At 43.5% G+C, this 23,027-nt stretch overlaps 1 protein-coding gene and 1 long non-coding RNA gene across 2 annotated transcripts; one reads left to right on the top strand and one right to left on the bottom strand.

The window, feature by feature from the left end:
* Positions 1-161: 161 nt before the first annotated feature.
* Positions 162-9,668, bottom strand: LOC110521880 (uncharacterized). The gene is made up of 3 exons (XM_021599816.3): positions 9,345-9,668; positions 8,152-9,058; positions 162-598 (listed from the first exon to the last, which is right to left on the bottom strand). The coding sequence occupies exons 1-3, from the start codon at positions 9,550-9,552 to the stop codon at positions 394-396; spliced, it is 1,320 nt and encodes a 439-aa protein (XP_021455491.2). The 5' UTR covers positions 9,553-9,668; the 3' UTR covers positions 162-393.
* LOC149984031 (uncharacterized) lies at positions 9,212-22,648 on the top strand. The gene is made up of 3 exons (XR_016495296.1): positions 9,212-9,522; positions 15,773-15,903; positions 20,675-22,648. It is a non-coding gene; the product is annotated as an uncharacterized LOC149984031 (long non-coding RNA).
* Positions 22,649-23,027: the final 379 nt, after the last annotated feature.

Below are 23,027 nucleotides of genomic sequence, written 5' to 3'. Positions count from 1 at the left end.
TTTTAAAGGGACTTTCTACTTAAAATCTACTGTTTGGTTTGCACCCTTATTACCTAGTATATTAATACATATCTTGAGTGACGGTGATGTGAGTCAAGCATTGGAAATAAACAACCTGAAAGATGGTTCAATGTTAATATAAAATAAATACAGAATCAGACATGTGATATTAATATTTAAATGACGGACTGATTTAATTCATGTTCACAAACACACACTCTTCAATCAAGCTGGAAACATCAGCTAAGGTGACATTATCCATTTGTTTTCTACTGCACTGTTTTTATTAATTCCAATAAATATATTTAGGAAATATTCCTATGGCTAAAACACTTCAACGTTTCACAATCCCTTCATGTCCTCCGGTGTTTGAAAAGGTGGAGCACATTGACCTCATGTGATGAGCTGCCCTGCATCTGTCTGGTGTGTGTTCAGGTGTACCCGCAGGCCGCTGGCCACAGTGAAGCTCTTGGGACACTGGACACAGCGATAGGGTTTCTCCCCAGAGTGAGTCCGTTTGTGCTTTTTCATGGTGTCTCCGTCGCTGAAGGTCCTGTGGCAGTAGGGGCAGCTGTAGGGTCTCTCACCGGTGTGGATCCTATAATATATAAGAAAGAATAAATAAAATAAATATATCTATACTACTGTTCAAAAGTTTGGGGTCACTTAGAAATGTCCTTGTTTTTGAAAGAAAAAGCACCTTTTTTTGTCCATTAAAATAACATAAAATTGGTCAGAAATACAGTGTAGATATTGTTATTGTTGTAAATGACTATTGTAGCTGGAAACAGCAGATTTTTAATGGAATATTTACATAGGCGTAGAGGTCCATTATCAGCAACCATCACTCCTGTGTTCCAATGGCAAATTGTGTTAGCTAATCCAAGTGCATCATTTTAAAAGGCTAATTGATCATTAGAAAACCCTTTTGCAATTATGCTTCAGCACAGCTGAAAACTTTTGTTCTAATTAAAGAAGCAATAAAACTGGCCTTCTTTAGACTAGTTGAGTATCTGGAGCATCAGCATTTGTAGGTTCGATTACAGGATCCAAATGGCCAGAAACAACGACCTTTCTTCTGAAACTCGTCAGTCTATTCTTGTTCTGTGAAATTAAGGCTATTCCATTCGAGAAATTGGCAAGAAACTGAAGATCTCGTACAACGCTGTGTACTACTCCCTTCACAGAACAGCGCATTCTGTCTCTAACCAGAATAGAAACAGTGGGTGCACAACTGAAAAAGAGGACAAGTACATTAGAGTGTCTAGTTTGAGAAACAGACACCTCACAAGTCCTCAACTGGCAGCTTCATTAAATAGTACCCACAAAACACCAGTCTCAACGTCAACAGTGAAGAGGTGACTCCGGGATGCTGGCCTTCTAGGCAGAGTTGCAAAGAAAAAGCCACATCTCAGATTGGCCAATAAAAATAAAATATTAAGATGGGCAAAAGAACAGACACTGGACAGAGGAAGATTGGAAAAAAGTGTTATGGACAGACAAATCTAAGTTTGAAGTGTTCGGATCACAAAGAAGAACATTCGTGAGACGCAGAAAAAATGAAAAGATGCTGGAGGAGGGCTTGATGCCATCTGTCAAGCATGGTGGAGGCAATGTGATTGGCTGGGCGTGCTTTGGTGGTAAAGTGGGAGATTTGTACAGGGTAGAAGGGATCTTGAAGAAGGAAGGCTATCACTCCATTTTGCAACGCCATGCCATACTCCCTAAATCTTTCTCAGATTATTACCAATCCCACAAGGTATGACTCCAAACACCCAGAAAAGGCTACTCTCCTTGATGTTATCCTCACAAATAATCCTGATAGGTATCAGTCTGGTGTTTTCTGTAATGACCTTAATGATCGCTGTTTTACAGCCTGTGTTTGTAATGGCTGCTCAGTGAAACAACCTGTCCTGATTTGTCATAGACCCTTGCTAAAAAACTTTAATGAAGCAAGCCTTCCTTCATGAACTGGCCTCTGTAAAATGGTATAGAATCATCTTGGTCCCCCTCTGTCGAAGACGTCTGGACATTCTTTTTTGATCCTTTCAGTGATATTGTTAACAAACACACCCCTATAAAGAAAATGAGAATTAAAAACAAGTTCAGTCCCTGATTCGACCGTGATCTTGCAGAGTTAAGAATTCCATTTGGCGAAAGGCTCAGCACATGTTTACTCAAGCTGGCTGGCTATCTTTCAGGCAAATGAGAATTAAGTGCACTCAGGCTATCCGGAAGGCCAAAGTTAGTTATTTTAAGGAGAATTTCTCGCTCTGTGGGTCTAACCCCAAGACGTTCTGGAAAACAGTTAAAGACCTGGAGAATAAACCCTCCCCCTCACAGCTGCCCATGCCCCTTAATGTTGATGATGTGGTTGTTACTGACAAGAAGCACATGGCTGAGCTCTTTAATCACCACTTCATTAAGTCAGGATTCCTATTTGACTCAGCCATGCCTCCTTGCCTGTCCAACATTTCCTCATCTCCCACCCCTTCTAACGTGACTATCCCAGATGCTTCTGCCTCTTTTTCCCCTGCAGGCAGTCACTGAGTCGGAGGTGCTAAAGGAGCTCCTTAAACTTGACTCCTAAAAAACATCTGGGTCAGATGGTTTAGAGCCTTTCTTCTTTAAGGTTGATGCCCCTATCATCACAAAGCCCGTCTCTCCTTTCTGGGGAGGTTCCCATTGCTTGGAAGGCAGCTACGGTTCGTCCTTTATTTAAAGGGGGAGCTCAAGCTGATCCTAACTGTTATAGGCCTATTTGTATTTGCCCTTTTCCTCAAAAGTGTTTGGAAAAACTTGTCAATAATCAACTGACTGGCTTTCTTGATGTCTATAGTATTCTCTCGGGTATGCAAGCTGATTTCCGCTCAGGTTATGGATGTGTCACTGCAACCTTAAAGGTTCTCAATGATGTCACCATTGCCCTTGATTCTAAACAATGTTGTGCTGTTATTTTTATTGACTTGGTCAAAGCTTTTGATACGGTAGACCATTCCATTCTTGTGGGCCGACTAAGTAGTATTGGTGTCTCTGAGGGGTCTTTGGCCTGGTTTGCTAACTACCACTCTCAAAGAGTGCAGTGTATAAAGTCATAAAATCTGTCTCAGCCACTGCCTGTCATCAAGGTAGTACCCTAAGGCTCGATCCTAGGCCCCATGCTCTTCTCAAATTTACATCAGCAACATAGCTCAGGCAGTAGAAAGCTCTCTCATCCATTTATATGCAGATGATAGTCTTATACTCAGCTGGCCTCTCCCCGGATTTTATGTTAAATGCTCTACAATGTTTTCTTAGTGTCCAACAAACTTTCTCTACCCTTAACCTTGTTCTGAACACCTCCAAAGCAAAGGTCATGTGGCTTGGTAAGAATTCCCCTCCTCCCACAGGTGTTATTACTACCTCTGAGGATTTAGAGCTTGAGGTAGTCACCTCATACAAGTACTTGGGAGTATGGCTAGACGGTGTACTGTCCTTCTCTCAGCACATATCAAAGCTGTGGTCTAAAGTTAAATCTAGACTTTGTTTCCTCTATCGTAATTACTCCTCTTTCTCCCCAGCTGCCAAACTAACCCTGATTCAGATGACCATCCTACCCATGCTAGATTACGGAGACGTAATTTATAGATCAGCAGGTAAGGGTGCTCTCGAGCAGCTAGATGTTCTTTACCATTCGTCCATCCGATTTGCCACCAATGCTCCTTGTTGGACACATCACCTCACTCTATACTAAACGGATCATCTCTGTATACCCGTCGCAAGAGCCACTGGTTGATGCTTATTTATAAAACCCTCTTAGGCCTCACTCCCCCCTATCTGAGATATTTACTGCAGGCCTCATCCTCGACATACAACACCTGTTCTGCCGGTCACATTCTGTTAAAGGTCCCCAAAGCACACATCCCTGGGTCGTTCCTCTTTTCAGTTTGCTGCAGCTAGCGACTGGAACGAGCCGCAACAAACACTCAAACTGGACAGTTTTATCTCAATCTCTTCATTCAAATACTCAATCATGGACACTCTTACTGACAGTTGTGGCTGCTTTGTGTGATGTATTGTTGTCTCTTCCCTCTTGCCCTTTGTGCTGTTGTCTGTGTCCAATAATTTTTGTACCATGTTTTGTGCTGCTTCCATGTTGTTATGTCGTGTTGCTGCCTTGCTATGTTGTTGTCTTAGGTCTCTCTTTATGTAGTGTTGTCTCCCTTGTGTGTTTTGTCCTGTAATTATTGTATTAAAAAATAAATATATAGAGATTTTATCCCAGGCCCTGTCCCCGCAGGAGGCCTTTTGGTAGGCCATCATTGTAAATAAGAATTTGTTCATAACTGACATGCCTAGTTAAACAAAGGTTAAATAAAAAAATAACATTTAAAAAACCCTGTGGACGGCGCTTGATTGGAGACATTGTCCTCCTAAAACAGGACAATGACCCAAAGCACAGCTCCAAGTTATGCAAGAACTATTTAGGGAAGAAGCAGTCAGCTGGTATTCTGTCTATAACGGAGTGGCCAGCACAGTCATCGGATCTCAACCCAATTGAGCTGAGAAGTGCCCATCAAGCCAATCCAATTTGTGGGAGGTGCTTCAGGAAGCATGGGGTGAAATCTCTTCAGATTACCTCAACAAATTGACTAACTACACTCAGCAAAAAAAGAAACATTGTCTGACTGTCAACTGTGTTTATTTTCAGCAAACTTAACATGTGTAAATATTTGTATGAACATAAGATTCAACAACAGACAAACTGAAGAAGTTCCACACACATGTGACGAACAGAAATGGATTGTGTCCCTGAACAAAGGGGGGTCAAAATCAGAAGTAACAGTCAGTATCTGGTGTGGCCACCAGCTGCATTAAGTACTGCAGTGCATCTCCTCCTCATGGACTGCACCAGATTTGCCAGTTCTTGCTGTGAGATGTTACGTCACTCTTCCACCAAGGCACCTGCAAGTTCCCAGACATTTCTCAGGAGGGGGGGGGGCCTTGCCTTCACCCTCCGATCCAACAGGTCCCAGACATGCTCAATGGGATTGAGATACAGGCTCTTCGCTGGCCATGGCAGAACACTGACATTCCTGTCTTCCAGGATATCACGCACAGAACGAGAAGTATGGCTGGTGGCATTGTCATGCTGGAGGTTCATGTCAGGATGAGCCTGCAGGAAGGTTACCACGAGGGAGGAGGATGTCTTCCCTGTAACGCACAGCGTTGAGATTGCCTGTAATGACAACAAGCTCAGTCCGATGATGCTGTGACACATCGCCCTAGACCACGACGGACCCTCCACCTCCAAATCGATCCCACTCAAGAGTGCAGGCCTCGGTGTAACGCTCATTCCTTCAATGATAAACGCGAATCCGACCATCACCCCTGCTGAGACAAAACCGCAACTCGTCAGTGAAGAGCACTTTTTTCCAGTCCTGTCTGGTCCAGCGACGGTGGGTTTGTGCCCATAGGCGACGTTGTTGCCGGTGATGTCTGCCTTACAAGCCCCCAGTCCAGCCTCTCTCAGCCTATTGCGGACAGTCTGAGCACTGATGGATGGATTGTGCGTTTCTGGTGTAACTTGGGCAGTTGTTGTTGCCATCCTGTACCTGTCCCGCAGGTGTGATGTTCGGATGTACCGATCCTGTTCAGGTGTTGTTACACGTGGTCTGCCCCTGCGAGGACAATCAGCTGTCCGTCCTGTCTCCCTGTAGCGCTGTCTTAGGCGTCTCACAGTACGGACGTTGCAATTTATTGCCCTGGCCACATCTGCAGTCCTCATGCCTCCTTGCAGCATGCCTAAGGCAAGTTCACACAGATGAGCAGGGACACTGGGCATCTGTCTTTCGGTGTTTTTCAGAGTCAGTAGAAAGTCCTGTTTAGTGTCCTACGTTTTCATAACTGTAACCTTAATTGCCTACCATCTGTAAGCTATTAGTGTGTTAACAACCGTTCCACAGGTGTTTATGGTTTATTGAACAAGCATGGGAAACAGTGTTTAAACCCTTTACAATGAAGATCTGTGAAGTTATTTGGAATTTTACAAAAATTATCCTTTTTGTGCCAAAGGTCTGCAAGGCTGTAATTGCTGCAAATGGAGGATTATTTGACTAAAGCAACGTTTGAAGGACACTTTTTTATTTCAATTAAAAACCATTATTTATAACCTTGTCAACATCTTGACTATATTCCCTATTCATTTTGCAACTCATTTCATGTATGTTTTCATGGAAAACAAGGACCCCAAACTTTTGAATGGTAGTGTATATTATAATAATAATATAGAAATGGAGTGGAGAGACTTTAACCCAACACCTAGCAGCCTTGTCAAGAGGTTTGGATTTTTGGGTGTAACAGGTGTTGGATGTAAAAGGTGTTGGATTGAGTGTAAAAGGTGTTGGATTGACAGTCACTGGTCAGGGCTAGCGCCTAAATTCCCTACAATATACAGTGAGCTACAAAAACTATTAGGACAGCGACACATTTTTTGTTGTTTTGGCTCTGTACTGCACTTGGGATTTAAAATGACAATGACTGAGGTTAAAGTGTAGACTGTCAGCTTTTAATTAGAGGGTATTTTCATCCATATCGGGTGAACCATTCAGAAATTACAGCAGTTTTTGTACATAGTCCACCAAAAGTATTGGGACAAATTCACTTATATGTGTATTAAAGTAGTCAAAAGTTTAGTATTTGTACCCATATTCCTAGCACGGAATGATTACAGCAGTTGGATGCATTTGCTGTTTGTTTTGGTTGTGTTTCAGATTATTTTGTGCTGAATAGAAATGAATGGTAATGTCTTGTCGTTTTGGAGTCACTGATTATAAATAAGAATAGAATATGTTTCTAAACACTTCTACATTAAATGTGGATGCTACCGTGATTACAGATATTCACAATTCATTCAGTGAGAAAGTTAGACGCACAAACATTATACCCCCAAGACATGCAAACCTCTCACCATTACAATAACAGGGTAGGTTAGCATTTTGCAGGGGTATGATATTTGTGCGTCTAACTTTCTCACTCATCATCATCCACGATTCATTCAGGACTATTCGTAATCATGGTAGCATCCACATTAATTCTACTCCTTTTGCCATGGGACAAAGGCAAAAATGTTTCCTGTTTTATAGCAAATTTTCTTCAATTCTACCCCTATTGCCATGTGATGGAGATAATTGTTTTCAGTTTTAAAGTAAATTTCCTGTAATTATACACAATTTTCCATGACCAATGCAATGTTAATGACATCTGAGTGAGAGTGACTAACAAAATCAATGGGGGCCACCTGGAGTTCAGGGCCCCTGGGCATGTGCCCTGCGTGCACGGTCGGTACTTGGCCATGAAGTTTAGATAGCTGGCTAGACTAACTTACCAATCTAAAAATAGTTATCTGACATGGCTAATTGATTGACTGTCAGTGATGACAAAACAAGAGAAAAATTGCCGATGCACAACCAAATTTCGAACTTGCAGCTAGTGTATTCTACTATTCTAACTCTTAATAGTAAGTTGAGACTGCAACTGCGGTGCTTATGCCTGGAGCCGGCCCTGGTGATAGGGTATAAACCAGGTAATCAACATTCAATGGAGGACAAGTTGTCATAGGCCAACAACCCATATAGGCCATACTGCCATACCTGCCCAATACCCAGGCCCCAGCCACAGAGTCAGTACTAAGCTTTTATGTGAAGATAGACGGCTGTTTAGAAACATATTCTATTCTTGTTGACCAAAAAATGCATTGACTCCAAAATGACACAATGCATTATTTACCATTCAATTCTATTGGGCACAAAATAATCTGAAAAGAAAATGAAAACAGCAAATGCATCCAACAAGCTTGATGTAATCATTGCGTGCTAGGAATATGGGACCAAATACTAAACTTTTGTCTACTTTAATACACATAAGTGAATTTGTCCCAACTTAAAATGGGGACTATGTACAAAAAGTGCTGTCATTTCTTAATAGTTCACCCAATACGAATGAAAATACACTTCAATTAACGCGGTCAGTCTGCAGTTGAACGTCATAGTTATTGTATCAGTTCAAATCCAAAGTGCTGCAGTACAGAGACCAAAAATAACTACATGTGTCACTGTCCCAATACTTTTGGAGCTCACTGCATAACAATACAATATAATAATGTATGCCAACCTCAGGTGTCGTCTCAGGTTGCCTCTCTGGGTAAAGCTTTTGGAGCACCAGGAGCAGCGGTGGGGCCTCTCCCCCGTGTGGATGCGGTGGTGGCGCCGCAGGTCAGCCGACTGGGCGAAGGACTTACAGCACCAGTCACAGGCGTAGGGCTTCTTGTACTGGAGGTGGAGGTGGAGGCTGGCCGCCTGGCTGAAACTCTCCCCACATCGGGTGCAGCGGTGTGGGCGCCCCTCCTGGTAGTCGGTGGGGGTGAAGTTGTTACTCTCGTTATATGGCAACACCTGGTCCTTGGACCCAGGATCTGTTTCATATGTTTGCTGGTCATGTACGGGTGTGTTATGGAGCTCTGAGATGTCCATATCCGGAAGGTCTTTGAAGCCAGCGTCGCCTGAGAGTTCATGGTTGTGGGGTAGTAGTGTTATAGGAAGACCTGTGTAGCCTGAACTGGATTGAGGTTCATGGTTGGTAAGGTTCACTGTGACGTCACATTCCTTGGGTTCCATTTTGATCCGTCCCTGGATTGGGTCGATGGGAGAGGACCTCTTTCTCTCTGTCCTAAGGACTGGCACTTCAGCGTTGGCTGCTCCAGTTGTTGTGGCACAGTGGGCATTGGAGGAGAACAAAGATGGTGCCAAGGACGAGGTGTTTCCAAAACCCTTGGCTTCTGGGTCTGACTTGTGCTCTGTCTTTGGGACTGGACTGGACTTCTCTTCTACTCGGACCGTTTCAGTGTGTCCCTGGTTTGGTCCTGTGAGACCCCCATCCTTACCCAACGCTACCTGGCTCTGTAGCCCTCGTCTGTTGACCTGGCTCTGCTGAAGGGGTTCTGGGTCCTGTTCCTGCCTGGAGCTCCACTCTTGCTCACAAAGCTGCTGCTGCTGCCCAGAGAGAGAAAGGCTGGTGGATCCTGCTTAGAAAGAGGGTGCAAAGACAAAGTGCTGTCACTAAATAAGTAAGAAATTGAGTAAATATGTATGACATTGTAATTAATCATGTACTACTATTAGTTGTTAATGTTTGCTGCTAGGGATATTCGGGAATTCGGGCACTTCTCGCGAGCAAACGTAACGTTGCTGTCAATCGTCAACAGACAGACGTCACCCAATGTAGCTAACTCGTTGACAGTTTGCCAACTAATTTCTGCATGATCATTAAATTTGCATAATCCAACAAATCCGACTAAATGTTCTTACGCCAGTCTGTCTCCGCCAAGAGTAAGATGTCCCGGAGCTGTCGCCGAAGGCTTTCATTTTCTCTCTTAGCGCTTTCATTCTCTCTCTTCGTCCTAGCCGTCTCTTCTCGGTACTCGGCCACTGTGTCCCCAACCACGTCCAGAATCTCCCGCACCACTACCGTTAAACGTTCTGTCAGGTAGGCATTCAACAGTTGAAGTTTGGTCATTTTAAAGACATAAAATACTGCAGGATAATGTCCCGTCTCTCTCTCAGCTGATGTTGTGATTTTACTCTTCGTTTGTTGGTAGTTGGGTTAATCGGAAGTGTGTGTGTGTGTGTGTGTGTGTTGTTTTATCGCCACCTGCTGTTTGGGAGGTGAAATTGCTGTCTTGTTTAAGTTGAGCCACAAGGGGGCAGTGCAACCCTGTATAATTTCCTCTGCATCAGTAGTTTTATAACATGATCCCTCAACCCTGGTCCATCCCAACAACATCGGATTCAACTACTCAACTAATTTACCATTCAGCCCTTAATCAAAGAGGTAGGCCTATGAACAGAAGACCAAACACAAAAAGACTAAACAGACAGACCTAGTGAAGTCAGCAGATATGCTACATGACTGTTTTGTCAGCACAGACTGGAATATGTTCTGGGACTCATCCAATGGCATTGAGGAGTATACCATCTCAGTCACCTGCTTCATCAATAAATCCATCAACCTCATCATCCCCACAGTGACCATACGTACATATCCCAACCAGAAGCCATGGATTACAGGCAACATCTGCTCCGTGCTAAATGCTAGAGCTGCCACATTCAAGGAGCAGGACACTAATCCGGACTAACCATCAAACAGGTAAAGCGTCAACACAGGACTAAGATTGAATCCTACTACACTGGCTCTGACGCTCGTCGGATGTGGCAGGGCTTGCAAACTATTATGGACTACAAAGGGAAACAAAACTGCGAGCTGCCCAGTGACGTTAGCCTACCAGACGGGCTAAATGCCTTTTATGCTCGCTTCGAGGGAAGCAACACTGAAGTATGCATGAGAGCATCAGCTGTTCCGGCCAACTGTGTGATCACTCTCTCCGTAGCCGATTTGAGCAAGACCTTTAAACAGGTCAACATTCACAAGGCCGTAGGGCCAGATGGATTAGCAGGGTGTGTACTCAGAGCATGTGCGGAGCAACTGGCAAGTGTCTTCACTGACATTTTCAAACTCTCCCTGACCGAGTCTGTAATACCTACATGTTTCAAGCAGACCACCATAGGTAACCTGCCTAAATGACTACCACCCTGTAGCACTCACGTCAGTAGCCATGCAGTTCTTTGAAAGGCTGGTCATGACTCACAATCAACACCATCATCCCGGAAACACTAGACCCACTCCAATTTGCATACCACCTCAACAGATCCGAAGATGATGCAATCTCAATCTCCCCCATTCACATTGACTGGGCTGTAGTTCCCCGGTGTCCACATCACCAACAAACTATTATGGTCAAAACACACCAAGACAGTCGTGAAGAGGGCACGACAACGACTTTTTCCCCTCAGGAGACTGAAAAGATTTGGCATGATTCCCCAGATCCTCAAAAAGTTCTACAGCTGCACCATCGAGAACATCCTGACCGGTTCCATCACCGCCTGGTATGGCAACTGCTCGGCATCCGGCCGTACGACACTACAGAGGGTAGTGCGTACTGCCCAGTACATCACTGGGGCCAAGCTTCCTGCCATCCAGGATCTACATACTAGGCGGTGTCAGAGGAAGGCGCAAAAAATTGTCAAAGACTCCAGTCAACCAAGTCATAGACTGTTCTCTCTGCTAGCGCACGGCAAATGGTACCGGAGCGCCAAGTCTAGGTCCAAACAGCTTCTACCCCTAAGCCAAAAGACTGCTGAACAATTAATCAAACTGCCACCTGGAATATTTGCATTAACCCCTTTGTTTTTACACTGCTGCTACTCGCTGTTTATTATCTATGCATAGTCACTTTACCCCTACCTACATTTACCCCTAACCTCTATCCCTGCACATTGACTCGGTACCAGTACCCCCTGTATACAGCCTCGCTATTGTTATTGTGTTACTTTTGTTTACATTTTTTACTTTAGTTTATATAGTCAATATTTTACTAACTCTATTTTCTTAAAACTGCATTGTTGGTTAAGGGCTTGTAAGTAAGGCAAGTCTTCAGGTCTCAAGCAAGGTTACTCATTACACAAGTGTAGTATGCATCTTTAACGAAACTCAATTGAATCACAGCTCAAGGTGATTAAAGATGGGTTCCCTTTATCTTTGAAAGAGAAATTGGTGTGCTCAGCTCAAACGTTTTGTCGTCTAAAAAATGATTTGGGTGCTGGGTTCAAAAGGCTTATCCTGGAAGAAAGAAGCGCATCCGTTTGCTTTTTTTTTAACCTTTTTTTAACTAGGCAAGTCAGTTAAGAACAAATTCTTATTTACAATGACAGCCTAGGAACAGTGGGTTAACTGCCTGTTCAGGGGCAGAACGACAGATTTGTACCTAGTCAGCTTGGGGATTTGAACTTGCAACCTTCCGGTTACTAGTCCAATGCTCTAACCACTAGGCTACCCTGCTTTGATCACTGCTGCTAAAATACAAGACATTTAAATGTAAAGAATATTCCAGTGAGTGCGGGTTTTTCCTTTCTTCAAGTATAACTCTATGCTATATTAACTATATTAACATCAACTCTCTACTCCTCTGCAACTCTCCCCCCTGGTCAATGCAGGCGGTGACTCTCCTGGGAAAATGCAGTTAAGTGCAAAAGAAAGTGTCTAAGAAAGGTTAATAACAGTAGCTACATTTTAAGAAAGATACCCAAGAGAATCTGGTAACTGGACAGAGTGAGCCACTGCCAGCTTAGGTCCTCCACCAATTCAAATCCCTTGGGGCTGGGATTGGTCGTCTGGGTTTACAGTACATCCCAAATGGCACCCTATTCCATATTCACTGCTTTTGACCAGGGCTCAAGGGCACTATATAGGGAATAGTGTGGCCATTTGAGACGCATCCCAGGTCTGCCTCTTATCTTCCGGTGGTATCAACATCAGGGCTTTGTCGGGAGACGAAGAGGTGCGTGACCCTCTGGACTGGACTGCCCACTGCCGTCCTCCATGCAGGAGAGGAGATGCCGATTGTGTGGGAGAGGCTGCAGTCCCTGAATCGGATTTATTGATTCGATAACTCAGTCAGATTTAACGATGAGATAATTCAGCCAGAGAACAAAATGAAATCCCTGAAGGTTAACTGTAACCCTCTCTAAATGTCCCCTTTCTTTGTCTCTCTCCCTCTCTCTCGCTCCTTCTCTCTTGGAAGATCTCAATTACATTACTCCTCGTGTCCTCTCTCCTCGTCTCCTTCTCAAACCCCATTGGAGGAGAAGGTCAGAGGGGCGGGACCTTTTGCTTTCTCATCCAGTTGGTTTTGAGAAGGAGACGAGAGAAGAGTATGCAATTGAGATATTCCCACAGTCTCTCTCACTTCCTCTCTTTCTTTCTCTTATTGTTGGAAAAGGGGTAGAAAATATGTTATTATCTTATTATCTTGTACAGAATAAATCTTATGGTTAAAGGTTGAGTTAGAATGTTTGCAGGTGAGTAATTAAGTGTTTAGCTGTAGAGTTGAGAACTATTGGATAATATGATTTTGGCCTGAGTTGAAGGTTTTCGACTGTCTTGACTGTTTGGTTTCTGGGGCCAGTGTGGTATCATGTATAGCCACTGTGAACCCCCCCCCCCCCCACACACACACACACACCAAGTAGGAAACTGTGAAATAAAGATGCAAAATGTTTATTGTATTTTCATTACATTTGTAAGCAATATTGCGCAATATTGTTAATGTAAGGACCGCGATCAGTAGAAAATAGTCTGAAAAAAATTTTGGGTAGTAAAAAAACGATACCACACCAGGAGTCATATTACTGATCGTGGATTTCCGGATCTATGGCGCTCTCAGCAGTGCATTTCACCCAGGACACACAAGTGCAATGTGTCCTGGGTGACGAAGAGAGTTGACACCCTCTATAGAAAGGTTATAGATATGGTGGTCATCAGAGCTGAACAGGTCACGCCACCACAGGTCTGCCCCTTTCCATGTCATATTGGTGGTGTTGTTGTTGCTGTGATCATGGCGTGTGTGTTAATGTTATGTGGGTTTTACATATCTACACTACTGCCAACATTATTGGCCCCTGTTGGATAAATCAAGTGTTTTGAATTGAATGGATTCAAATTGAATTGACTCCCTCCATCCACAACAAGCTGCTGTACAAATCAAGCACACTTTTCAAATAAGAAATATCTGAAAGGCCACTATCTGCAATGAATTGAATACTGATTCTGCTAGGAGGTTAAAAGGCCACATACTGCATCATCAGCCTGAACTGAAAGATGCTTTGAATCAGCCATTTCAGAACCATTTTGAAATAGTTATTTACCTGGAATCATTTGGTCCATTTAACAATGTGCATTGTGAGGTTAGCACGCTAGCTTCTGGAGCACTGGTGTTGTTGACGTGGGATGGAAGCCCGGGTCTGCTGTACAGGGATGGTCTGTGTTACATTCAAGGGGGGAGGATTTCGAATAAAGCGTTGTATTCAATGGAAAGAAATACTCTTACAGAATATGGAGTGTAAGCAGTCGGTGTCATTCCCTCCCTCACTTTAAGTCCCAAATGCTATCTCCCAAGAGATCTCCTCTCCCTTCCTTTCCCCTGTCCTCTGCAGCACACTGCGTTCTGTCTCCCAGTCTGCCAAAACCGGCAAGTCAGAATGTATCTTCTCACAGAGTTAAGTCTGTAGACACACCAATCCCTTCTTACTGCTGCTCGGATTCTTTGCCCCCCCCCCCCACACACACACACACACACACACACACACACACACACACACACACACACACCCTCCTTTGAACTCTACCGAGACGTGTGTGTGTATTTGTTTCGTGGCTCTTGGTTCGGAACATCAAAAGCACAGCACATACAGTACACTATTTATCGTTTTGTTTCTCCCGTTCTCTCTCCCTCTATTACAGCTCTCCTTTTTACCTTTGATTCAGACCCCTCCCTCTCCCCCTTTCCTATCTGCGTTCAACTGCATTATGATAGTCTGGAAGATTGTTTCTTCTTTCTCTCCCTTGCTCGATATGTCCTACCTTTATCTTTACCTCTATCTGTCTCTCTAGTTCCTTCCTTTTCTGCTTTTGTGTCATTCTACGTGTTATTTTTTTTTTATCTCCCTCTTTCTCTCTCTCTCGCGCCATCCGTACTCCCACTCTGCTCTCTGCCTCCCCGCCCCCACCACACCTTACAAACAGAACAAGTCTATCCATCTCATTATCTGTCTGATAATGCCATGTTTTTTTTCCACTTGTCAGGGATTTGTAGCTACCCCATTTATTTTTGTGGACCTCCATCACCTTTTCTTCCTTCCTACTGCCATCGCCAGTAGCCATCCTCCCCAACCCGTCGTGCTCTCCCCTCTACCCCTCTCTCCCTTCCTTTTTCTCTCTTCTCCTTACACCGCTCTTTCTCTATCTATCTATCTATCTATCTATCTATCTATCTATCTATCTATCTATCTATCTATCTATCTATCTATCTATCTATCATCTATCTATCTATCTATCTATCTATCTATCCCTCTTTCTCTGCAGCCCCCCTCTTTCACCCCGTCATTTTTTCTCTCTCCTATTTTCCAACCACAGTGGCAGAAGCTTTTAATAATTCATATGGATTTAAAATGTAAATTCTAGTAATACTGAGAAGTCAGACCTCACTCCCACCCTGCTCTATCCCCGCTTCTCCGGTTGCTCTCCCTCCCTGCCAACCGTTGCCTTGACAACCACAACATCCTAGAAACACATAACAGAAATTCACACACACACAAGACAAGAGAGATACCCTATCTCAAGCACATTCTTGAGGTAGGGAAAACGATGGAAGGAGAGCGAGTCTGACGCAGTTCAGGAAAAACATATAGCGAGATGTATTACTGAACATAAATATAAACGCAACATGTAAAGTGTTGGTCCCATGTTTCATGAGATGAAATAAAAGGTCCCAGAAATATTCTATACACACAAATAACTTATTTCTCTCAAATTCTGTGCACAAATTTGTTTACCAGTTAGTGAGCATTTTGCCTTTGCCAAGATAATCCATGCACCTGACAGGTGTGGCATATGAAGAAGCTGATTAAACAGCATGATCATTACACAGGTGCACCTTGTGCTGGGAGCAATAAACGGCCACTCTAAAATGTGCTGTTTTGTCACACAAGACAATGCTACAGATGTCTCAAGTTTTGAGGGAGCGTGCAGTTGGCATGCTGACTACAGGAATGTCTACCAGAGCTTTTGCCAAAGAATTGAATGTTCCTTTCTCTACCATAATCTGCCTCCAATGTCGTTTTAGAGAATTTGGCAGTACGTCCAACCGGCCTCACAACCGCAGACCACGTGCGACCACGCCAGCCTAGACCTCCACATCCGGTTTCTTCACCTGGGGATTATCTGAGACCAGCCACCCGGACAGCTGATGACACTGTGGGTTTGTACAACCAAAGAATTTCTGCACAAACTGTCAGAAACCGTCTCAGGGAAGCTTATCTGCGTGCTCGTTGTCCTCACCAGGGTTTTGACCTGACTGCAGTTCGGCGTCGTAACCAACTTCAGTGGGCAAATGCTCACCTTCGATTGCCACTGGCATGCTGGAGAAGTGTGCTCTTCACAGATGTGTCCCAGTTTCAGAATGTAAACAGAATGCCCCATGGTGGCGGTGGGGTTATGGTATGGGCAGGCATAAGCTACAGACAGCGAACACAATTGTGTTTTGTCGGTGATAATTTGAATTCACAGAGATACTGGGACGAGATCCTGAGGCCCATTGTCGTGCCATTCATCCGCTGCCATCACCTCATGTTTCCCGTGTCGCAAGGTCAACTCTGTGAAGGAGATGTGTTGTGCTGCATGACAGGTTTTCTGATCCAGGACCTGCCTTTTTTAAGGTATCTGTGACGAAGTCATGTGAAGTCCATAGATTAGGGCCTAATGAATTTATTTAAATTGACTGATTGCCTTAAATGAACTGTAAAATCTTAGAAATTGTTGCGTTTAAATTGTTGTTCGGTGTAGCAATGTACCATGTGAAACAGAGCTCGTACTCAACTAAGGGTTTATTGTTGTTTACGTGCTGCTTTGCATTTTGTGGCTAGCGTTACTTTGCTACCTGCCAACTTTACGGTTTTTACTTTTTAATAACCGTGTTATAGTTTTATTTTTTCCTTTGCTCAACTTTTTTCCTTCAACTTTTTCACCCCGGACGCTTTATCTGGACATGGTTCTACAGGACCTCCACCAGCCGAAGCTAAGTAGTAACATTAACATGATGCCTTCTAATTGCAGTCGCTGTACTCATAATATACAGGAGAACGATCGCCTTATGGTGAGGATTGCGTCTGAAGCTATTTTCGTCTATTGAGCTTCTAATCATGAAATCTATGCAGCCTACTCAATCACTTGCTATTGCTACTGTTACAGGCCTCCTGGGCCGTATACAGCGTTCCTCACTGAGTTCCCTGAATTCCTATCGGATCTTGTGGTCAAGGCAGATAATATTCTAATTGTTGGTGACATTAATATTCACATGGAAAAGTCCACAGACCCACTCCAAAAGGCTTTCGGAGCCATCATTGACTCAGCGGGTTTTGTCCAATATGTCTCCGGACCTACTCACTGTCACAGTCATACTCTGGACCTAGTTTTGTCCCGTGGAATAAATATTGTGGATCTTAATGTTTTTCCTCATAATCCTGAACTATCGGACCACCATTTTATTACGTTTGCAATCGCAACAAATAATCTGCTCAGACCCCAACCAAGGACCATCAAAAGTCGTGCTATAAATTCTCGGACAACCCAAAAGATTCCTAGATGCCCTTCCAGACTCCCTCCACCTACCCAAGGATGTCAGAGTACAACAATTGGTTAACCACCTAACTGAGGAACTTAATTTAACCTTGCGTAATACCCTAGATGCAGTCGCACTCCTAAAAACAAAAAATATGCGGACGATACGCAGCTGTACATTTCAATGAAACATGGTGAAGCCCCAAAATTGCTCTCCCTGGAAGCCTGTGTTTCAGACAGACATAGGGAAGTGGATGGCGGCAAATGTTTTACTTTTAAACTCGGACAAAACAGGGATGCTAGTTCTAGGTCCCAAGAAACAAAGAGATCTTCTGTTGGATCTGACAAGTAATCTTGATGGTTGTACAGTCGTCTCAAATAGAACTGTAAAGGACCTCGGCGTCACTCTGGACCCTGATCTCTCTTTTGAGGAACATCTTTCAAGGACAGCTTTTTTCCATCTACGTCACAAAAATTTGAAACTTTCTGTCCAAAAATGATGCAGAAAAATGAATCTATGCTTTTGTCACTTCTAGGTTAGACTACTGCAATGCTCTACTTTCCGGCTACCCGGATAAAGCACTAAATACACTTCAGTTAGTGCTAAACACGGCTGCTAGAATCTTGGCTAGAACCCCAAAATGTGATCATATTACTCCAGTGCTAGCCTCCCTACACTGGCTTCCTGTTAAGGCTAGGGCTTATTTCACTGCTAACCTACAAAGCATTACATGGGTTTGCTCCTATCTATCTTTCCGATTTGGTCCTGCCGTACATACCTACACGTACGCTACGGTCACAAGATGCAGGCCTCCTTATTGCTGGAGGCAGAGCTTTCTCCTGTAAGAGCTCAATTTTTATGCAATGGTCTGCCTATCCATGTGAGAGATGCAGACTTGGTCTCAACCTTTAAGTCTTTATTGAAGATTCATCTCTTTAGTAGGTCCTATGTTTGAGTGTAGTCTGGCCCAGTTGTGTTTTATTTCTTTCTTATTTTTACCTTTATTTAACTAGGCAAGTCAGTTAAGAACAAATTCTTATTTTCAATGACGGCCTAAGAACAGTGGGTGAACTGCCTTGTTCAGGGGCAGAACGACAGATTTTTACCTCATCAGCTCGGCGATTTGATCTTGCAACCTTGCGGTTACCAGTCCAACGCTCTAACCACTAGGCTACCTGCCCCCCCAAAACCCGCCGTCCCAAGGTGTGAAGGTGAACAGAAAGGCACTGGAGCAACAAACCACCCTTGCTGTCTCTGCCTGGCCGGTTCCTCACTCTCCACTGGGATTCTCTGCCTCTAACCCTATTACGTGGGCTGAGTCACTGGATTACTGGTGCTCTTCCATGCAGTCGCTAGGAGGGGTGTGTCACTTGAGTGGATTGAGTCTCTGATGTGATCTTCCTGTCTGGGTTGGCACCCCCCTCGGGTTCGTGCCGTGGTGGAGATCTTTGTGGGCTATACTCAGCCTTGTCTCAGGATAGTATGTTGGTGGTTGAAGATATCCCTCTAGTGGTGTGGTGGCTGTGCTTTGGCAAAGTGGGTGGGGTTATATCCTGCCTGGTTGGCCCTGTCTGGGGGTATAGTCGGACGGGGCCACAGTGTCTCCCGACGCCTCCTTTCTCAGCCTCCAGTAATTATGCTGCAATAGTCTGTATCGGGGGCTAGGGTCAGTCTGTTATATCTGGAGTATTTCTCCTGTCTTATCCAGTGCCCTGTGTGAATTTAAGTACAGTGCCTTGCGAAAGTATTCGGCCCCCTTGAACTTTGCGACCTTTTGCCACATTTCAGGCTTCAAACATAAAGATATAAAACTATATTTTTTTGTGAAGAATCAACAACAAGTGGGACACAATCATGAAGTGGAATGACATTTATTGGATATTTCAAACTTTTTTAACAAATCAAAAACTGAAAAATTGGGCGTGCAAAATTATTCAGCCCCCTTAAGTTAATACTTTGTAGCGCCACCTTTTGATGCGACTACAGCTGTAAGTCGCTTGGGGTATGTCTCTATCAGTTTTGCACATCGAGAGACTGACATTTTTTCCCATTCCTCCTTGCAAAACAGCTCGAGCTCAGTGAGGTTGGATGGAGAGCATTTGTGAACAGCAGTTTTCAGTTCTTTCCACAGATTCTCGATTGGATTCAGGTCTGGACTTTGACTTGGCCATTCTAACACCTGGATATGTTTATTTTTGAACCATTCCATTGTAGATTTTGCTTTATGTTTTGGATCATTGTCTTGTTGGAAGACAAATCTCCGTCCCAGTCTCAGGTCTTTTGCAGACTCCATCAGGTTTTCTTCCAGAATGGTCCTGTATTTGGCTCCATCCATCTTCCCATCAATTTTAACCATCTTCCCTGTCCCTGCTGAAGAAAAGCAGGCCCAAACCATGATGCTGCCACCACCATGTTTGACAGTGGGGATGGTGTGTTCAGGGTGATGAGCTGTGTTGCTTTTACGCCAAACATAACGTTTTGCATTGTTGCCAAAAAGTTCAATTTAGGTTTCATCTGACCAGAGCACCTTCTTCCACATGTTTGGTGTGTCTCCCAGGTGGCTTGTGGCAAACTTTAAACGACACTTTTTATGGATATCTTTAAGAAATGGCTTTCTTCTTGCCACTCTTCCATAAAGGCCAGATTTGTGCAATATACGACTGATCGTTGTCCTATGGACAGAGTCTCCCACCTCAGCTGTAGATCTCTGCAGTTCATCCAGAGTGATCATGGGCCTCTTGGCTGCATCTCTGATCAGTCTTCTCCTTGTATGAGCTGAAAGTTTAGAGGGATGGCCAGGTCTTGGTAGATTTGCAGTGGTCTGATACTCCTTCCATTTCAATATTATCGCTTGCACAGTGCTCCTTGGGATGTTTAAAGCTTGGGAAATCTTTTTGTATCCAAATCCGGCTTTAAACTTCTTCACAACAGTATCTCGGACCTGCCTGGTGTGTTCCTTGTTCTTCATGATGCTCTCTGCGCTTTTAACGGACCTCTGAGACTATCACAGTACAGGTGCATTTATACGGAGACTTGATTACACACAGGTGGATTGTATTTATCATCATTAGTCATTTAGGTCAACATTGGATCATTCAAAGATCCTCACTGAACTTCTGGAGAGAGTTTGCTGCACTGAAAGTAAAGGGGCTGAATAATTTTGCACGCCCAATTTTTCAGTTTTTGATTTGTTAAAAAAGTTTGAAATATCCAATAAATGTCGTTCCACTTCATGATTGTGTCCCACTTGTTGTTGATTCTTCACAAAAAAATACAGTTTTATATCTTTATGTTTGAAGTCTGAAATGTGGCAAAAGGTCGCAAAGTTCAAGGGGTCCGAATACTTTCGCAAGGCACTGTATGCACCCTCTAATTCTCTCTCCCTTTCTCTTCTCTCGGAGGCTGTAGGACCATGCCTCAGGACTACCTGGCCTGGTGACTCCTTGCTGTCCCCAGTCCACCTTGTTGTGCTGCTGCTCCAGTGTCATCTGTTCTGCCTGCGGCTATGGAACCCTGACCTGTTCACCAGACGTGCTATCTTGTCCCGGACCTGCTGTTTTCAATTATTATTTGACCCTGCTGGTCATCTATGAACGTTTGAACATCTTGGCCATGTACTGTTATAATCTCCACCCGGCACAGCCAGAAGAGGACTGGCCACCCCTCCGAGCCTGGTTTCTCTCTATGTTTCTTCCTAGGTTCCTGACTTTCTAGGGAGTTTTTCCTAGCCACCGTGCTTCTACATCTGCATTGCTTGCTGTTTGGGGTTTTAGGCTGAGTTTCTGTATAGCACTTTGTGAATACATTTGATTGATTGATTCACAAGGTTCCTTTCAAACTTCATCATTAATCATACAAAATCAGAATAGGATCAAGATCAATACAGAGTTCTTTATCAATATATTGGATTAACATAGTAGTGTACATACATACTCATACCGAATGTTTATAAAGCAGTCAATTAAGGCATGCACAGTCAGGCAAGTCAGCACAGATGTCTGATTCAGGATTATAGTATAGATCCGTAACCAACGACAATAAGAAGAACAACACTGATTAACTAAGTGGGCCAATGGTCTGGAACCACCGGTGCTGCAGTCTGTGGATACCTCCCAAATGGCACCATATTCCCTATATAGTGCACTACTTTTGACTAGAGCCCTGGGAGTAGGGTGCCATTTGGGAGTTACCCAAGATCCCTCCTCCAAAGAGATAACATATCAAACAGGATATAGATTACATTGGACAGGAAGTAGCACATAACAAACATGAAATGGGAGCAAATAGATAATTGTAAAGTGATCCTGTATGGCTCAGTTGGTAGAGCATGATGCTTGCAATGCCAGGAATGTGGGTTCGATTCCCAACCATATATAGAAACGTATACATGCATGACTGTAAGTCGCTTTAAATAAAAACGTCTGCTAAATAGAATATAACAATATAATAATAAACCTATAGAAAATAAAAGGTGAAGAAGAACATTAATTGGTTGGGAATAATTCTGTTCTTAATGAATTAGTAGGAGAAAGAAAGACCTGAGAGATGAATAGGAAATTACTAAGAAGACATGAAGAAAAGGTGGAGATTACTCACCTGGTGGCTTGAAAGACTATTTATGTCTGCATATAAGTTATCTCATGAACTGGTTGGTCATGATCGTTGCAATCACACAAGGTATCTACCATCGAAGCATATGAATTGTGTAACTAGCTAACTGTAAACATGATTTTTTTTTAGAGCAGTTTTCTTGTCAAGGAAGCTCACAATCAACCGGTTGAATAACAGCGAAGGCCATTATCGAACATTGTTTCCTGCTGTTCTAGTGTAATGTCATCAAGAGAACGACGACACTAGTAGAAATAACAGTGAAAATAGAAATAGTAACCATAACAATGACAATAGTAACACTAGTGAAATAACTAGTGCTACAAATAATAGCACGAATAGCTCAATAACAGTCCATATCAAACCAAAGGCATAACCAGGTATATAAATAAATATATATACATACATCTACAATATAGTGCAAGCAGGTTAAATATCCATAGTTGTGCACAACCATTGAGAAATGGAAATAAAAGAAGCCAAAAGTCAGCATTCACTTTCAGCTGAAAACATTTTTGCATATGTGATTAGTACAAACAGACATGCTACACTTTTGACGTGAATGGGGTTACAGGAGACTTCGACAATGTCATCTCCTTCCTCCCAAAGTGTGCACTTGTTAACTTCCCTTCACTGATTTGAAAATAACTGGTACAATAAATACTGTAGAAACTGCCTCTCGCCAATGCCTTCAGGGTGGGGAAAAAAAACAGCCACCAGATTTTGGCATTGGCTGGTAGAATGTCTATTGTTACCAGCCACATTGGTGGATGAAAATAGGATTTTGAATGGGACTGAATTGTGTGTCCCCACATGGTTAGCTGTACAAGACGTGTGTGTGTGTGTGTGTGTGTGTGTGTGTGTGTGTGTGTGTGTGTGTGTGTGTGTGTGTGTGTGTGTGTGTGTGTGTGTGTGTGTGTGTGTGTGTGTGTGTGTGTGTGTGTGTGTGTGTGTGTGTGTGTGTGTGTGTGTGTGTGTGTGTGTGTGTGTGTGTGTGTGTGTGTGTGTGTGTGTGTGTGTGTGTGTGTGTGTGTGTGTGTGTGGTGTGGTATGTGTGTGTGTGTGTGTGTGTGTTTGTTTTCTGTGGCTGGTGGACCAAAAGCTTTATTTCCCACCCTGCATGCCTCCACTAAGCCAATGCTTTTAGATTTTT

Source organism: Oncorhynchus mykiss, chromosome 4 (genome assembly GCF_057628025.1).
Source record: "Oncorhynchus mykiss isolate SJ-2025 chromosome 4, ASM5762802v1, whole genome shotgun sequence".
Lineage (NCBI taxonomy): Eukaryota > Metazoa > Chordata > Actinopteri > Salmoniformes > Salmonidae > Oncorhynchus > Oncorhynchus mykiss.
This window is presented reverse-complemented; position numbering and strand designations above follow the sequence as displayed.